Below are 18,177 nucleotides of genomic sequence, written 5' to 3'. Positions count from 1 at the left end.
TTTGTGTGTGTGTGTGTGTGTGTGTTCCAGCAAAAGGGACATTGACAGGCAGGTGTGTGTGTGCGTGTGTGTGTGTGTGTGTTCCAGCAAAAGGGACATTGACAGGCAGGTGTGTGTGTGTGTGTGTGTGTGTGTGTGTGTGTTCCAGCAAAAGGGACATTGACAGGCAGGTGTGTGTGTGTGTGTGTGTTCCAGCAAAAGAGACATTGACAGGCAGGTGTGTGTGTGTGTGTGTGTGTGTTCCAGTAAAAGGGACATTGACAGGCAGGGTGACCCAGAGCTGGGAGGTGGCCTTACCACCAATTCCAGACCACGTGGTTTCTCATACCCATCCCTTCCCTCCACTCATCTCTGACTCGGAGCCCTATATTCCCACATCTCCGCCCCTTCCATCTACTTTCCATAAAGCATTCAGAGAAATCTTGGTTAAAAACATAATAATAAAAACACAATGTCATTCTCCCATCCAGGCCCCTGACTGCTCTTTGAATAGATTTAGAATCCTCACCTGTTGCTGTGACCTCTGTGCCCCTCTCCAGAGTCCTCTTCAGAAACCCCTGTCCCTTCCGGGCAAGGACTTGCCTCACCCTTACCACTCTGACCCAGGACGTTTGCACACGGCGGCGGCTCTGCCAGGAGCATCATGCTGCTTTGCTGAACCAGTCTCAGCTCTTCTGGCCTACCATACCCTTAGGGGACCCCCTGAGTTGCCCTCTGGGCAGATTCCACACAAACACAGTCTCTTCAACAGAATATAAAGAGTGTCCCTCACAGGCTTGTGACATTATTTGGGGAGGGTGTAGATCACTGAGGACAGGATTTTGAACATTCTACCTGGTGTCCAGTTTGTTCTCTCTGCTTCTTGTCTATGTGCTGTGAGCTGTTCCACAAAGCCTTTTCCACCATGGTTGACTGAATGAACCTTCTAGAACTATGAGCCAAGTTGTCTCTGTCAGGTGTTTTGGTCAATGTCAAGCAACGCGACAGACACGGATGTATTTCCTCCCAGGCCCTCATCGCAGTCATAACTGTGGAGCAGGCTTGCCAGTTTCTGAGCGAGCTTAGTGCCTTTGGAGTGTCGCTCTCTACCTCCTCTCAGGTTTCATGCGTGTTCTCCTTTCACACAGGGAGACCAGCCACTCTCTGTTGGGTCTCCTGGGTACCTGCCTTGGATCAGTGGAGGAGGAGAAACCAGGCCAGAGTTGCTGAGTGACTCAGCCCACAGTGGGGTCAACTCGTGTTGAGATGTCCCACTGAGAACCCAAGAAGGGCCTGTTACTCAGATACAAATTTACATGCACAGTAGGGTCAACACTGACATACTAAGATCTAAACATGGGATAGGTATGGCTTTCCTCTTTCCAAATCACCCAGTCCTAGGACAGATGAACCCACGCCATCTATCTCTTGAGAAGCAAGCTCATTTCTTCTTGTGTAAGAGCTTTGTAAGAACGGTCAGCCAGCACAAGGTTAAGCCCTTCGTCAGTCAGCTTTTCTGTCTGTGACTAAACACCTGAGGGTTTCAACTTAGAAAGTGGAAAGGTTTCTTTGGGCTCATGGGTTCAGTGTCAGAACATGGTCACTTGGCCTTTCCACTGGGGGCCTGGAGAGAGGCAGAAGATCATGATGGGGTGTGTGTGACAGACACAGTCGCTCGTGTTGACGCTACGGGAAGGAAGCAATGGAGAAAGATACAGAAAACCGACTGGGTTCCGATATCTTCAGGGACATGCTCCTGACAGCCTAGCTTCCTTCTCTTAGACTCCGCTCCCAACCCAAAGGGTCCTATCACTTTCCCAAGCACCATAGGCCAGACACTGAGCCTCCAGTACAGGAGCCTCTGAGGGCACAAACCACCGCAAGCCCCGACTCTTTCGCTGGGGCGAGTGTAGCAAAGCACACTCGAGTGTGAGTGACAGTTTGTCTCAGGCAGCTCTGGAGGAGACTGACAACTCCAAAATGAAGATTCCCAGCCAATCCGATCACTACTGAGTTGTGTTCTCACCTGGAGGAGTGGAGGGGAAGATGAAGGAGGAGAGGGAGGGAGAGGAGGAGGAGGAGGAGGGGGAGAAGAGTAAGGTAGCTCTCTGCCGCCTTTTCCACAAAGTCACTAATACTATCTCAAGGACACTAACCCTTGACCTCACCTAACCGGTTACTTCTGAAGGTCCCCCTCAAAAGTCTGTTATATCAGGGATTAAAATCTCATCCTGTGAATGGGGGGGGTGATGTGAGATGCCCCTCTGTATGCTGTGAATGTGTTTATTACAATTCGTTAATAAAGAAGCTGCTTTGACCTATGGCAAGGCAGAATATAGCTAGGTTGGAAATCCAAACAAAGATACAGGGAGAAAGAAGGCAGAGTCAAGGAAAATGCCAGCAGCTGCTAGAGTTTAAGCACGATGTGAGGTAACAAACCATGAATCTTGTGGTAAAATATAAAATAATAGAAATAGGTTAATTTAAAAGTAGGAGCTAGTTAGTAATAAGCCTGAGCCATTGGCCAAACGTTTATAATTAATATAAGCCTCTGAGTGTTTATTCGGGAACTGGCAGGTAGATGAGGGTGATGCATAATTGGTTTCTATTGTACCCTCCCTGCTCCCATATTAGGGAACTGTGTATGGTACAGTACACATCTGTCCCATGATTTCTGTCCTTGAGATGGAGGACTTGTGCCTGGGCTCACCCTTGCTGCAACAGCCATGCTACAGGCCTGTCTTTCCCTCCTTGGCCTGCATCCCTGGGCTCCCTCTGAAACATGGCAGTGCCCCAGCTAACTGACAGTCAACTGGGCAGTGCCCAGATAAACTGACAACAATCCTGCTCTTGTGACATGGGGCTCAGGTGACCCCTGGTATCTGCTGTCCATGACTGGGTGCTGGCCTCCCTGTCTCTCTCATAAGCACAGGCAGTCAGGTGTCTGACTATGCTCTGTTTTTTCCTTTTTGTCCATATATACTCTATATTCGCCCTGTCCCCGCCCCCACCTTCAGAGGAGACCCTAAAGACTAAGACTGCAAGGTTGCTTTCTCTCCCCTGCCCCTCCCTGATGCAGCAGGACCTTCCAGGACTTCCAGCCACACATCCCAAGCATGATTCTCAGCAGAAGTCTGAGCTAGAATGGCCTGGCCTTGCTCATCGTAGATAAAGCAATTAAAATAAAGAAAACCCCTTTCTTCCTTAAGTAGAAGATCTGGCCTTTTGTGCCATTGTCTCAGCACAGCCTGAGAAAGAAAATCTAGCCTGGGCCTCAAAGCTGAGGCAGCAGTGCCTGTGGTTTGAGGGGGGTCCACCCACTCTCCAGACCTCATGCAGCATAGTGGGGCAATGCCATTTGCCAACTATGAAAAATACAGTTTGGGTTTTCATAAACACCATTCCATCATGTTTGTGGAAATCAGATTCCCCACAGGAGCTCTGTGAGACACACTTCTCCTCTGAGGTTGTGAAGGAGACACTGGGCAGTGGGCAGGGTGGCATGGACCTTGGGCTCTGCTTTCTGAGCTGCAGGGGCTAAGGTGGGTACTCAGATATTTAGTAGACAGTACTCAGGGGCTAGTGCCATGCTGCCCAGACAAACAGTACATTCAGGGGACTCGAGACAAGTGCACAGCACAGAGCCACGATGCTATGTCACCCACGCTCCCTCACTTCTGTCTGTGCCACTTCTTCCCCAAAGGAGAGGAGGACAAGAGAACAGAAGCCTACTTATAGTCAGATTGCCTGTCTGTGCAGAAGTTCCTGGCAGAGGCTGTGTGTTGGGATCAAAGGTGGCACTGGTTGGGGAGCAGTGAGCTTGTTAGCACTGTGCTCTGATTGGTGCCATCTTTATCCACAGCTGCGGTGACAGCAGCAGCCACTGGGCCGTGTGTCTCACAAGCCCTGTGCCTGCCTCCATCCCATCCATCACCATGATGATTTGATTTTCCTTATTCTGCTCAGATTCCCGAGGCATCTTCCTGCTGTTTAGAGAGAGCAATTACAGTTGCCCTAGTAAGAAAACCTGAAAATTGGGGTGCAAGCTGGTGCAGCTTAGCCATGTCTGCTTGCCCATCAAGGGCCTCATGGGCAGCCTCTGGGCCCAGTCTGCCTACAGACAGCATGTGACCGCTGGTTTTCATCTTTCAACAAGTGTTTGCTGGCCTTTAGATGCTCTGCTCTAGGGCGGGGGGGGGGGGGAGGGACATACAAGAAGTGAAAACACAGACTAAGGCAAAACTGAGACAGTGGTGTGTGTGGCAGGCTTTCTCGGACCACCAATTCCCAAATCATGACCCGGAAGCTTATTAGTTTTGAATGCTCGGTGTTTTTGTATGCTTGTCCCACTAGCTCTTATAACTTAATTTAACCTGTTTCTCTTCATCTATGTTTTGCCTTGAGGCTTTTTATCTTTCTTTCATTCTGTATGTCCTACTTTTGTCCTTCCTCCATGTCTGGCTAACTGGCTGACCCCTACCTGGCTAGCTAGCCCCTGGCTGCTCCCTGGCTGACTGCCCACACCCTCGGGTCCATGAAAGCCAGCTTTACACCCCTGAGCCTGGCCGAGAGCTGCATTCAACAACTGGGAACTCCATTTAACTGTGCCAGCTCTAGGTAGTTGGTACTGGTACTGTGGCAGGTGTTTTTACTTAGGTTGTTGTTTCTGCTTAATGCGCTGGCTACTCAAGTGCTTGCTGTACGGCAGAGCCTCTTAAAGGAGCCATGTCCTTTTTGTTTTCTTTTTTGAAACACCAACACACCTTTACATAGTTAAACAAATGTTCTAGTCCACATCACAGTGGAACTTATGGAGGATAGGGGTACCAGTTCTCCATAGGAACAGGTCTGACACCAAAGGGCCCTTCCAGGTTGAGGTGAAGGAAAGCATTTGCTCAGCCAGTGAAGGAGGGGACAATGAAAGGCTATTCTAGAAAGTTCTGAGTGTGACCTCGTGTTAAGGAAGCCTCTAACAGCTCTGAGCCTGAGGTTAACCTAGCATGTGTTTCTAGATGTTGGTAACCATGCTGAAGATCATGTGTGTTTGTCTTCCTGCCCTTTTATGTTGTGGGCATCTGGAGACACCTAAAGATTCCGGATAAGGATAATGTTTTGTATTTATTCTACATGCATGTGTGTGTGTGCGTGCATGCATGCTCACATGTGTGGAGGTACACATGCCCGGGTGCCACAGAAGCCAGAGGAAGACACTGGGAATTCCACTCTTACACTTCATGCTGTTCCCATGAGATAGGGGTTTCTCTCTGAACCTGGAGGTAGGCTGGCAAGCTGTGAGTCATAGGGATCCTCCTGTCTGCAAACACCACCCCCTCTTCCAGCACTGGCAAGGCCATTTTTCACATGGGCATTTAGGGTTTAAACTCAGGTCCTCCCACTAAGCTATCTGCCCAGCCCCCAGAATAATGTTTTAAGTGTAAAAAAAAATAAACAAAAACAAAACAGTCCTCAAAATGTGAAAGAAGACCATGATGGGCCTGACATAGAACAAGGCAGGCAGAGTAAGAGACTTAGTGATAACTGTTCCCTGTTAGCAGGATAAAGGTAGAACAAGTCCTGGGTCCAAAGTGGTCCACCTTTCCAAGTGCAGCGTCTTTCGGCATCCAAAGGGCTCAGTTCCAAAACACCTTTTAGGTGTTCAAGTCCCCAGAGTAATATGTGTGGCGTTTGTGTTTAACCTCCACACACACTCCCATATACATCGAGTGATCTCTACACCACTTATAACACTCCATAAGACACAAATGCCTTGTAACTGGTTATTGTATTGTTCAGAAGGAAATAACAAGGGGAAAAAAGTCTATATATTTTCTGTACATTTTTTCCCCAAATACTTTTGATCTTGGGTTGCTTGAATCCTCGGACACAGAGTTTGTGGGATGTGAAGTGTGGATTGTAGCGATGTGCACAGGTGACATTTCACAGAGCAACAACGACCAGGAATGGCTTACATTCCAACAGTTGTCATTCCTTCTGAAGGGAACACCATGCTTCAGGGTGAGGTGACGGAGAGTGAATTCTCTGGTCCAAGTTCAGCTCCCAGTTGAGGACTATGGGCCCAGAAGTAGGATGTTTTGGAAGGCCACTGCAGAAATCCAGGCAGGTGGGAGGAGCTGCTAGGGCCGGGGAGGGTCACAGAGGGTCAAGAGGCAGTTTAGAGTTGATGGAATGTTGGTTGTAAGTATGCAAAGAGGAAGAGACAGGCAGGGCCCCTGGGTTCCTACCTGGGGGCTTAGGGACAGGATGCCTGGTGTACACCGATCTTTGACCCTTGATTCCTGCTGATATCTCCCTGGCTGTCTTTCAGGTCAATGAAATCTACCATGACGAGTCCCTGGGGGCCCACATCAATGTTGTGCTGGTGAGGATCATCCTTCTGAGCCACGAGAAGGTGAGTCCTTCTGTCTGATACCCCTCCTCTCTCTGGGATGAATGGGGCCCTGAAGATGAGGTTTGGCCCTCCTTTAAGATTGCTCGCTCTCAGCCAGGTGGTGGTGGCACACACCTTTAATTCCAGCACTCAGGAGGCAGAGGCAGGCGGATCGCTGTGAGTTCGAGGCCAGCCTGCTCTCCAAAGCTACACAGAGAAACCCTGTCACGAAAACCATATGTGCTCTCCCATACCACCTTGCCCTTCCCTGGGCACCCTATGATCCTATAACAAGTAAGATCTCCCAACCCCACGCAGGCTCCCTGTACTCTTCACCAATGACCCATGACTCTTTGCTTTAAAGCACAAGTTATTCAGTGGTTATTCAGTGTAGTAAGGCCAACAGACCAGTAGGCCCTACCACTGCTGTGATCTCAAGAGGCCACAGCACAGACAGCAAAGCTGTGCTCAGGACCCAGGGACCAGAGGAACCCTGCTGTAGTCGCTGAGAGTAGGAAAGAGAGAGGCAGTGAGCAAGCGCATGGTCACCCCACTGTAGTCTCAGCTGATTCATAGGATTGACCCTGAGGGATAAGGGCCGATGGGTGGCAGCCCAGGGTGTAGACAGACACATGAGTCTAAAGTGAGACTGAGCAGAGACCAGAATTCTGTCTTTGAGGGGATCCCAGTTCCGGATGGTTGGCATATTCCCAGAAACACACTCAAATTATTTGTTGTATCTATCCATGTCGCTGCCGTCAGAGTTCTCGGGGAATCTTGGCTTGTGTGCCCTCCATCCATCTCTCCTCATCAGACCTCCTACCTTCAGCTCTAACAGGTCTCTCTGCTCTCGAATGCCGAGCCCTTGTCCCCTGCAGTCCTGGAGGGTGGTAGTTACTCTTCTTACCCTGACAAAATGCCATTTAAGAAAGGATTTATTTCGGCTCACATACGGCATTTCGGAGAAGTCATTAGGCAGAAAGGAGCGATGGGCTGAAATCTGGCTGAGGGGATGTTTAATACTGTGCTCACGCTCGGTAAGAGTTACATGTCTAGGGTCATAGCAGTGGCACGGACAGCGAGAGTGGAATTGTGATGTCATTTGTCCTTGTCGTCAGAAGGCTGTGTCTCTGTGCAGTTGGAGAGTGCTTTAAAATGATGCAAGTATTTAAGTCATGACGAAAATGTTGGCAAATTTTCTATAATTACAAACTAAAACCTTTCCCACAGTTTGCTCCAGTGAAGTGCCCCAAGTCTGATCATAGGTGAGAAGAGAATACTTACAAACTTAAAAACAACTGGACCACTTTGAAAAGCTTTGTTTTGTGGTTGACAGGTTCTCGCGTAGCCCAGGCTAGCCTTAAATTCACTATGTAACCGAGGATGACCTCGCACTTCTGATCCGTCAGCCTGCATCTCCCAAGTGTTCAGGTTACAGGTGTGTGCTAGCCCTTGTTTTTATGTGGTGCTAGGGACTGAGTCCAGGATTTTGAGCATGCTAAGCAAGCCCTCTACCAATTGAGCTATAACCCCAACCCTTGAAAACACTTTTTAAAATTGACTGGGAAGAATATTAGAACTGCAACTGAAGATGACTTGGTTTGGTAAGGGACTTGTGCACCCATGGATTTGGGTGTTCAGGGTGGGGTAAGGGTTGAAACGAAGCCCTCTCATTCAGGTTACTGTGTGACAGCTGTGTTGAAACCTACGTCACACTTCTGGTAGCAGGGAAAACACTGAGGGCCGTCAGCTCTGCCGGGAAGATGTGGAAGATTCTGCCATGCTGTGTGCACCCCTAACAGTCTTGTATTGATTAGTGTTTTGTCACCTTGACACAAGCCAGGATGATCTGGAAAGAGGGAACCTCAGCTGAGGAAAGGTCTTTATAAGATTGACCTACAGGCAAGTGTATAATAAGGCATTTCTTTGGACAAATGATCTCTAGAGGAGGGTCCAGCCTGCCACCCCTGAACAGGTTGTCCTGGACAGTATAAGAAGTCAAGCTTAACAAGTCATGAAGAGTTAAGCAGTGTTCCTCCATGGCCTCTGCTTAAGTTCCTGCCTCCAGGACCCTTCCTTGAATACTTGCCCTGACGTCTCTCAGTGATCGACTGTGACCAGCCCTACTTCCCCAGCCTGGGCCGCTCTGGCTCTTCCATTCTGGCCCAGATACTCTGCTGTCTTGCTAATTTCCAGGCCTTTGGCAGGAAGGATGGCAATGAGATTACCTCCGTTTGGTTGGGAAAGCGGATCCATACTCTTTCGTAGACATGCTGCCTTTGACAGCTATGGCGCAGAGTCTCATTGAGCACAGACACTGAAAGAGGCTGATTTCAAAATACACGAACACGCATTGTGTCATATATTCTTCTTGCTTAGTACGTCTTGAAATGAGTGAGACTACATCAGCAAACATAGCTCACTCAAGCCAGAAATGGTCAAGCCCTTGATGTACCCTGCTTTTGCTTTTCAAATGAAATCATCAACTTTAATTTTGTAGGCATTTATATTTTTTTTACCTTTTTTAAAATTTATTTTGAGATTATAATCACATTATTTTCCCCCTCCTTTTCCCCCCTCCAAACATTTCCATGTATCCCTCCTTTCTGTCTTTCAAACTCATTGCCTCTTTCTCATTAACTGTTGTTAGATGCATATATGTATATACATATATATTCCTAACTATAAACTGCTCAGTCTGAGTGATTATACGTGTGTGTGTGTGTGTGTGTGTGTGTGTGTGTGTGTGTGTGTGTGTGTTATGAGGCTGACCATTTAGTACTAGATAGTCACTTGGTGTGCTCTTCCCAGGGGAAAGACTGTTTCTCCTGCTCTCAGCATTCTGTAGTTGCCAGTAGTTCTCTGTGTGGGCTGAGGCTCAGCATCTCTGTTGGTCTGCAACATTGCTCAGCTCATGTGTAGACAGCCGTGTTGGTGAGACTTCCTGGGTGCTTCTGAAATTACGAGGAGACACGGTCTCATGGCAAACTTCTGATGCTCTGGCTCTTGCCATCTTTCAGCTCCCTCTTCTGTGATGTCCCCTGAGCCTTAGATGTGGAGTTTCATAGATATGCCTATGGGGACTGGGTTCTACAACTCTGCTTTTTGATTGGGTGTGGGGTTTTTTTTTTAATAATGTTCTCCATTCTCCCCTGTTTTTATGGCACATATGATCTGTTCAGAAAGGGAGGAAAGCCTTCCACAGGTTGATCTGGGCAGCAGGGACTGCTTTCAGTCCCTGTGTGGTCCCCACCACACTAGTTAAGAGGAAAAGTTTAAAGACTGCAAGTTTCATTGTTGAACTGTACCAGAAAAGCCATAAATCTTCTCAGGCCTCAAGAGTGTCTGTCTGTCTCCTAGTGTGGATGCTGAATACAGATAAGACTTCCAGATCTGTGCTGGAAGGAGAGAGAATGGCAGGGAGTGGAGTGGAGAAAAGAATGCCAAGATGGAGGCAGCAGATGCTGATGCTGACATGGGGCTGGAGAAATGGTTCGGGGTTAAGATCACTCAACAACCACGAAGGCCAGAGTGTGGACATCAAATTAGCCCATAATAAGCTGAGTGTCTGTGCAAATGCTTGAACCCCAGCTGCAAGGGAGGTGGAGACAGGAGGGCTGCCAGGGTTTTCTGGAAATATGGTAGAGAGAGGGAGGGAGAGAGATGGAGAGAGACAGAGGGGGGCAGAGAGAGAAACAGAGAGAAATGAGACAGAGAGACAGAGAGATGGAGACAGAGAAATATGAGATAGAGATGGAGACAGGAAGAGAGAGGGGGAGAGAGAGAGAGAGACCTTGCTTTAATTGACTAGACAGAGAATAGGATAGGAGGACACTGGCATCCCCATCTGGCCTACATATGTACAGAGGCACACATACACACATATGTACATACACACTCTCTTACATGCACATAAATAAACAAACAATTAAAAAAATCCAGATCAGGGCTAAGGATGTAGCTTGGTTGGTAGAGTGCTTGCCTGATGTGCACAGAGCCCTTGGTTTAGTCTCCAGCTGTGGATGCATAGGGGTGGAGATGGGGTTTGCATACACTCATAATCTCAGCACCGTTGAATTGGATTGGAGGATCAGGAGTTTAAGGTCATCCTTGGCTACGTAGTGAGTTCAAGACCAGCCTGGGATACATGAGCCCTTGTCTCAAAAATGAATAAATGAAAGCCAGAACACGGTACAGGACTCTGTATGTCTCTGCCATGGAGTTTGGCTTTCTTAGAGGGACCTGATCCAGTCTGCATTTCTAACAGGGTCCCTGTCCTGAGGACGCTGTTGTCATTAAGGGGAAGATGTGTAGATTAGAACACAGCTTCGACAGTGGAGAAAGGAAGGCAGATAAAAAGTGTGCTGGGAGGCCACATTGAGAGCTCCTGGGTGCTAGGTGGGTGCAGGTAGAGAGACACTCAGCCCGGTAGATGATGCTGAACGGCTGTGAATCACGCATTGTCGTCTGAAGTCCCACTACCAAAGTGTTGGTCCTCAGGCCTACCTGAGGTGGTAGGACCGGTGGGATGTGGGCGGTCTTTTGGTCATTGGAGTTTGCTCTCTAAAGGGGTGCAGGACTCTGCCTGCTGTCTGCCTCTGCTCCCATTCGAGATGTGGCCACTGGTTCCCGCCATGGTGTGCCACCCTTATCAGAGAACGTATTAGCAAGGCTCTTGGCGGTTGAACCTCCAAAAGCAACGAACTAAGCTAACCCTTTCTGTTTACAAAACTCATCATCTTGGGCATTTCATTGCGGTATGGAAAGGCCGACTGAGATACCTTTGACAGAAAACACAAGGTGAGCTGTGTCTGTAGGGAGAAGCTTGTGAGTTCAGTGGAGGGGTGCCGGGTGCTTGGTGGCCCAGTCGCAGTGGCCAGGATGGGTTAGCATATGGGCCTGGAATCCTAGGAAAACCTGGAGTGTTGAGATGGAGACGAGAATTGTTTGCACAGGGGAGTGGTCCCTGTGTGGTGGCAGCTGAGAAAGACCCTAGGTGAAGTGAAGACAGCCGGGCAGAGCGTGGGTGACTGGGACATGAAACATGGAGGCTCTCTTGTTCTTAAAGTTTTAGAGAAAGTCCTGAAAGATGATAGGTAGACCGCCAATGTTTTAGTTAAAGGCAGGAAAAGAAGTGAGCTTCCCTGGTGATGTTCTGTGCAGCTGGATGGTAATAGAAGCTTACGTGGGGAGTGAGGGTGGACGGTCTCCTAGAGCAACGGGAATCAGGTGCTCACTGTGGCAGAATGGCCCAGGGACTTTGGAGCATGCCTGGAAAGCTCTACGCAATACATTGATGCCTGCCATCCTTCAGACCTGTTTCGCAGTGGGATTCTTTTCTCCAGACAGAGACATCCCCCAGAACTTGTTTTGGAAAATGCCACTTAGGAGGCAGTGGCAGTAAAACCCAGCAACAAGTGGGCCCGTCTGTGCAAACACAAGGACCTGAATTTGAATTCCTAGCACTTGTCTAAAAGCAATCTGGTCATTGGTGGGATGGATCTATAACCCCAGCATGGGTAGCAGATATGGGAGGATACCTGGATATCAGCGGCCAGCCAACGAAGCTAGATCAAGGATATCCAGGTCCAGGGATAGACCCGGACTCAAAAATAAGGTGGAGAGAATTGAGGAAGACACCCAACATTGACCTCCTGCCTCCTTATGTATATCACACACACACACACACACACACACACACACACACACTACACACACTCACCACATACAAACACCGCAACACACTCTCACATACACACTCAGGTGTAAATAATCAAGATACATGTTTATTGATACATAAGTGGTTCTCATGCTGTGATTCTAAATTTTTTCTTAGATTTAAATGTTGAGAAACTAATATCTGCAAAGAGCAGATAAAGTTTTTTTTTGTTTTTGTTTTTGTTTATGCTTTTTTTCTGTTAAAACCCAAGAGAATCCATGGTAAAATCCAGGGAGTGAAACTTTAATGGTAAAGACAGACAATCTGGTCACTCAGTGGGCACAGATCCTGAGGAATGTGTAAACGGGCACTTAGCCATTGTGCCCATCTCACGGTGTACTAAACTAAGATGGCCGTGATGTGACTAGGTGATATCAATGCAGGAGACCACCATCATGCATGCCGTCATCTGACTTTGACTGAAATTCCATCTGCAAACACTGTGACCCGACATCGCCTGTGGAGGAGGACTAATTTAGAGAGCAACATTTCTGGCAGCCGGGCTGGAGAGATGGCTCAGGGGTTAAAAGTGCTTACGACGCCTGCAGAGGGCCAGGTTTGGTTCCCAGGGTCTACAGCGTGACTCACAGCTGAGTGAGACTCCAGTTCCCGGGATGCCTTCTCCCTTGTCTGGCCTCTGTGGGACCTTGAACATGGCGTGTGCATGGTGCACATTTGCCCACGGTCACTCCCACACGTGGACGTGATTTCAGAGGTTTCAGAACATAACTGCTCAACCTGTGACTTTGGAACCTTTCATGATGGAACAGCATGAGGACTGTGGAGTAAGCGACGGGAATTAACCTCCAGAACAGAGCTGTGGAGAAGCTGGGAAGCAGAGAAGCTGATGCCGCCACACCCTCTTCTAGGGCATGACCCCCGCTGACCTAACTTCCTCCCATTAGGCTCCTCCTCCAGAAGGTTCTGACACCTCAACTTGAACAGACCCCTTGGGAAACAGTGTTGAGTTAAACAGCAAGAGGCTTGGTGCTTGACTGTGGACAAACAGCCTCAGGCTGCAGGGCCAGAAGCGGCATCTGCAGGAAGAGGCTGTGTACTCTCTGGGCCACAGGCCACACAGGACAGGGTTGCTCCATTTCTGGGCAGCTGGCAGAGCCCATAGAGCCAGACCAAGCAGCAATCCAGCCTCTAGCCCTGCTTGGTCACACACCAATAACTTCTGCAGATGAATTATTAGAAAAGGCAAATGTGGCTGAGCCCAAGATATTAAAAAAAAAAATCCCTGTTTTCTTTTTAGTGATTAAACTCCATAAATTTCCCGAGAATCTCAGTCCCTCCAGTTACTTATGAGAGTTTCTCATTTCTGCATTTATGTTGTGCAGGCGGTGTCTGCGGCCACAGGTCACAGACTGTCTTCTGTAGCTCTGGGGGCGAGTTCTGTGTTGGGGTTTCCAAAGGGTGCCATGGCTATGGGAGATGAACTCTGAATTCAGGAGCTCGGGCCTCCTGGTGCATTCTGGGATGTGCAGGGACATCCCAAAGAGCAACACAGCTTCTCCTTGTCTCATGACAGACTAGATGCCGCAGCACAAAGTTAACACCATGAGGTGGGTCAGACCTTGGATGAAGTGGCCAGGCAGAGACCTGAGGGCCAAGAGACTCAGCGTCTATTGCCCCTACCCTCACCCTAATCCAGTAATGGGGAAAGCAAAGCTGGGCTGCTAGATGGGACCCTAGGGATGGGACATGGTTCACAGTAACAGATGAACTCTGGGAAGCCACTCTGCATGGGGCCTCTGGGTTCCTGCTGGGGACCGTGATGGTTAAACTTGTCAACTGGGTAGGATATGGATTCACCATGGAAACAAGTTTCTGGGATTCTCTGGATTTGGTTAAGTGCAGTTGGAAGACCCGCCCTGAATGTGGGCAGTGTCATTATGCAGCCTGGGGTCCTGGACTGAACACAGAGGAGAAAGCAGCTGAAATTTCCGGATTGTGGATGTCACATGACCAGCTGCCCTACATTCCTGCCATGACCTCTTCCCTTCCTTTTCATGCATCCTTGACCTGAAAGCCAAAATCAACCCCTCCTCCTTTAAGTTGCCTTTGTCAGGCATTTTGTCACAGCAATGGGACAAGTCACTAATAAAAAGGCTTCCTCTCCGGAAGAATTTAAGCCCCACGAAACCAAGGTGACTACAGCCAGGAGGTCCTAGGCTGTCAGAATGCACTCCGGGGTGTGAAGCCATTGCCTGGACTTCAGCAAAAAGTGGTGCAGGCCCATGGCTCCTACTATTCATCCCTAATCGTCACTGGAAATGTGCCAGGTTCCTCCTCCTGGCCCCTTCCTGCCTGGTCCCAGGTCCCACTAGGCTCCAGTAGGGGTAAAATTGGCAATATGTACATGAGTGGCATGTTGTTTATCTCCAGCTTATGGGAGGCCTCCGAGTTATCTCAAGTTTTTCCTAAAACAACATTTTTCTCCATTTCTTTGAAAAAAATCAGAAGAAAAGAGATTATCATATTTTACACAATATGCCACCAGCCAGGGAGCCGAGCATCAGCCGCACTCGTGGGTTGCATAGCAACTGGCTTTTCAATTGATTTTTTGAGAAGGAACCAAAGCTACTCAAGTGTTCTCGTTTTAAATATTTCCTTGGATGATGGAAATCAAAGGGAACGAAGATGAGAGAGTTGGGGACATTCCGAGGACATAAGGTGTCTTGTGAAGGCCAACTCAAGAGCATGGGATGCTTGCTGGACTCGGTCAGCATTCGAGGTGAAAGGTCAGACATTCCTGGTCTGTCAGAAGGCGGAATGAAAGGTCAGACATTCTTGGCCTGTCTGCAGAGACACACCGGGAGGAGAGGACTCCACAGTCCAAAGCCTTGGATCAGCGGCACCACTGTGTTCTTGTCATGTGTCCCAAGATATCACCTGTGTGCTCATAGTGGGGCCACAGAGGAGGGTGGGGCCAGGATGAGAAGTGAAGGCTTCTTCTAGACAGCCTTGCGTCAGGGGCCTGGAGGGTCATGCACAGTCTATATTTTAGTCTGGCAAAAGCCCTCTGGCATCCCAGTGAGGGCAAGGCATAATGTCCAGTCCCTAGTCATCCTTGGCACACCTCCTCACCCAGATGCCGTGGGTCTAGAGTAGATGAGAAGGTATTAGGTCTAGACACTGCCACTAGGGGCTGTCTTAGTCCATTCGAATCACTATAACAAATACTTAATAAACAACAGAAGTTTGTGCCTCATAGTTCTGAAGGCCAAGAATTCCAAGTTCAGAATGGCAGTAGATCGGGAGTCCTCACACACAGCCGCATCCTTTTGGGTGACAGAAGGGACAGGCCTCGGATCAGTTCTGTATGAGAGCCATTCCAGTTCAGGGTCCCACATCTTAATATTATTGCACTATAAATTAGTTTGCAACATGTGAATTCCAGTTTTTAGAACACGACGGAAGACCCACTCAACTTTGAACTCTGTTCTAGAAGCTTGACTTTCTCAGAAGGGCATGCCTTCCTGCCTTCTCTCTTCTGGAAGTTCTAGGAGGCGCCCATACCATGACCTTTGGCCCACCCACGGAACCTTGCATGACACAGCTGGGAGCAGAAGACCCCATCCTTGGATACCCAGCACAGACAGCTAGGCTGGATGTGGTAGAGCTTGTGTTGAACCCTTGGCCCTGTTCCCGGCATTTGTGCCGGCCCACCAGTACTTGTGGGACCCTGAATGAGTTAGTTCACATCACAGAGCCTTGACTTCTTCAGTGAGAGGAAGTCTGTGGAATCCCAGCACTTGGCAGTCATGGCAGCAATCCTGGAGGTCAGTGGGAGTGAAGCCCCCTGCGGGGCTGCCCTGTTCTCAGCCTCACTTCTCTGTGGAGTCAGCTGACTTTATCCACAGCTTCCCCAGCTTCAGTGCCCTGTGATGTGAAGGTATTTCTGAAAGAGATCACATTCATATAACTGTTAGAACATGTATGTTTCAATCACTCCATCTTAGTGGTCTCATTAATCTTTGCGTGGCTCGTTTCTAAATTCCATTCTGTCATAGGGAGATGTATCTGGGAGGAAGAATATACCTAGCATCCTCAGAGCCTGGCACAACCCGCTGGTTCAGGCATTCTGTTGATGTCCTGGTAAATATCCCCCGATGATAAAGGGAACACCCGTAGTCACTGTCACCATCCATATGGCAATGGGGATGTGGCTTCAGGGGGGGTCACACATGGCAGCCACTTTGTCTCTGGAGGGTGAGTCAGATGCTGCCATGCTAGTGGGCTGGAGGGCACAGACCTTGGATGAGCTGTCCCAGGCATCCCCCATGACATTCCCCTATGGCCAATGCTGCCAACCTGCAGCATTGCAGGGGCAACTCTGCCTGCCACTCTGTCCCCCATTCATGGGCTCAACGTGATGTTTAGAAACACTTTGGCTGTTATAACTTGGAAGATGCTTAGGACAGAACACCCCTTCCCTACACACACACACACACACACACACACACACACACACGGGGGGGCGGGGCTAATAGACTCCAAAAGTCAGTAATACTGAGATTGAGACGTGAGCGCTCTTTAACTCAAACCTCAGCCCTGTGCATGCTTCCTGTTCTCTGCCTGTTTGGGAGGGCTAGCCTGAGGCTTCTTGGGGCTAGAACATTCTGGGATGGATTTGGTACCAGCTGAAGCCATAGTGGACCCTGAAGCACTAGCGCTACTGAGTGGGCCACGCGGTCACTGCCAGCGTGGCCAAGGGGCACGAGGACTTGTGGGCATGGACTGTGTCTTGGTTTATTTCTGTGGCTGTGCTAAAATACTCTGACCAAGGCGACTTAAGGGGAAGGGTTTTGTTCCAGGTTATGGTAGCAGGAAAGTCACAGTAGCAAGCGTCTGAAGTAGCTGGTCATGTCACATCAACAGTCAAAAGTGAAGAGCAACCAACCCTTAGCTCTGGTCAGGTCCCGTCTCCATACATATTCCAGTCAGGAAATGGCGCCACTGTGGTGGTGTGTCTTCCCACTTCAGTGAAGGACAGTCGCTCACAGGTGGCTCTCCCAGGTGATCACAGACTGTCAGACAGTCTATTAACACTGACTATTGCCAATGGTATGCCCTGCCCACACTGTCACAGGTCACACCCCTGAGCTCTAGCTGAGTGCTCCGATTGGGCCCAACCACTTTGTGTCAAGGAAGCCTAGAGGAGTCAAATTATCCAAGAACACAGAGCACCGCCTGTGCCTCACATCTCCAGCTCCAGGCTACCTGTCCACGCCCCCCCCGGGATTGGGCGTATGACCTGTGTGCTCACAGACACGTGGTGGCACCCGGCCTGCAGAGCCTCCCTGTTGCCAAACACAGAGACTGGCCTCCAGGCGGCAGATCCCATTTTCCTGTCTCCTTGACTGAAGGAGGGAAGTACATAAATATTTCAGGGCTTTCCGCCGCAAACAGTCCAAGTTTCAGAGGGCAGTGGTTGGAATACAACTTTTTGCATAAGTCTTAATTGGTTTATTTAGAGTGAGACCCCAGAGGCTGTGTCGGGGGCATAGAGGGTTACCACTGCCCAACAGGTCGGCTCTGCAGCCTAGCCAAGAGGAGCAGGCCACGCTCCCTAGTTAGCCTGCCTGCCTCGTGCAGGGTCTTGACACTTCATTCTTGTGGCAGCAGCGCCACCTGGTGGTTGCCTCTGGAGCCTGTCCTTCCTTTGCCTTCGGTCTAGAGGTGGCATTACCTGGAGGGCAGAACTTCTTCCTATGTATGAGTTCTGCCTCCTGCTACCTGTGGGATTGGGAGTCAATGACTTTAATGGTATGAGATGCAGTTTCTCATCTGGGAGTTAGGATAATGACAGTGCGTATGTCTTAGGCACTTCTGAAATTTAAATGAGATACATGCAGAGACTTAGCCTCAAAAAACCAGAACGCCATGAACATCCAGGGAGAATTGGTTGTTGCCATCAGCACAGGAGTCCATTCCTACTGGTGACCCCTTTCCAGGAGTTCCAACCCTCTTCATCTAGACGCATCTATTGTTCCCACAGCCTCTAGGCTTTGTAGTTCCCTCCCTGCCCCAGTGTGACTCTTCGGTGTGTGTATATTTATTTTTGTTCATTCATTCATTCACT

At 49.2% G+C, this 18,177-nt stretch overlaps 1 protein-coding gene across 1 annotated transcript in view; it reads left to right on the top strand.

The window, feature by feature from the left end:
- Positions 1-18,177, top strand: part of Adamts2 (ADAM metallopeptidase with thrombospondin type 1 motif 2) — a 201,100-nt gene that overhangs the window by 148,481 nt on the left and 34,442 nt on the right. The window contains exon 5 of the mRNA XM_048451945.3: positions 6,305-6,388. Coding sequence (XP_048307902.3) covers positions 6,305-6,388 — 84 coding nt within the window. The remainder of the gene's footprint in view (positions 1-6,304; positions 6,389-18,177) is intronic.

The sequence above is a fragment of the Myodes glareolus genome, chromosome 9 (assembly GCF_982192425.1).
Source record: "Myodes glareolus chromosome 9, mMyoGla1.1, whole genome shotgun sequence".
Lineage (NCBI taxonomy): Eukaryota > Metazoa > Chordata > Mammalia > Rodentia > Cricetidae > Myodes > Myodes glareolus.
Note: the sequence above shows the minus strand (reverse complement) of the source record. Positions and strands in the feature narration are given on the sequence as shown.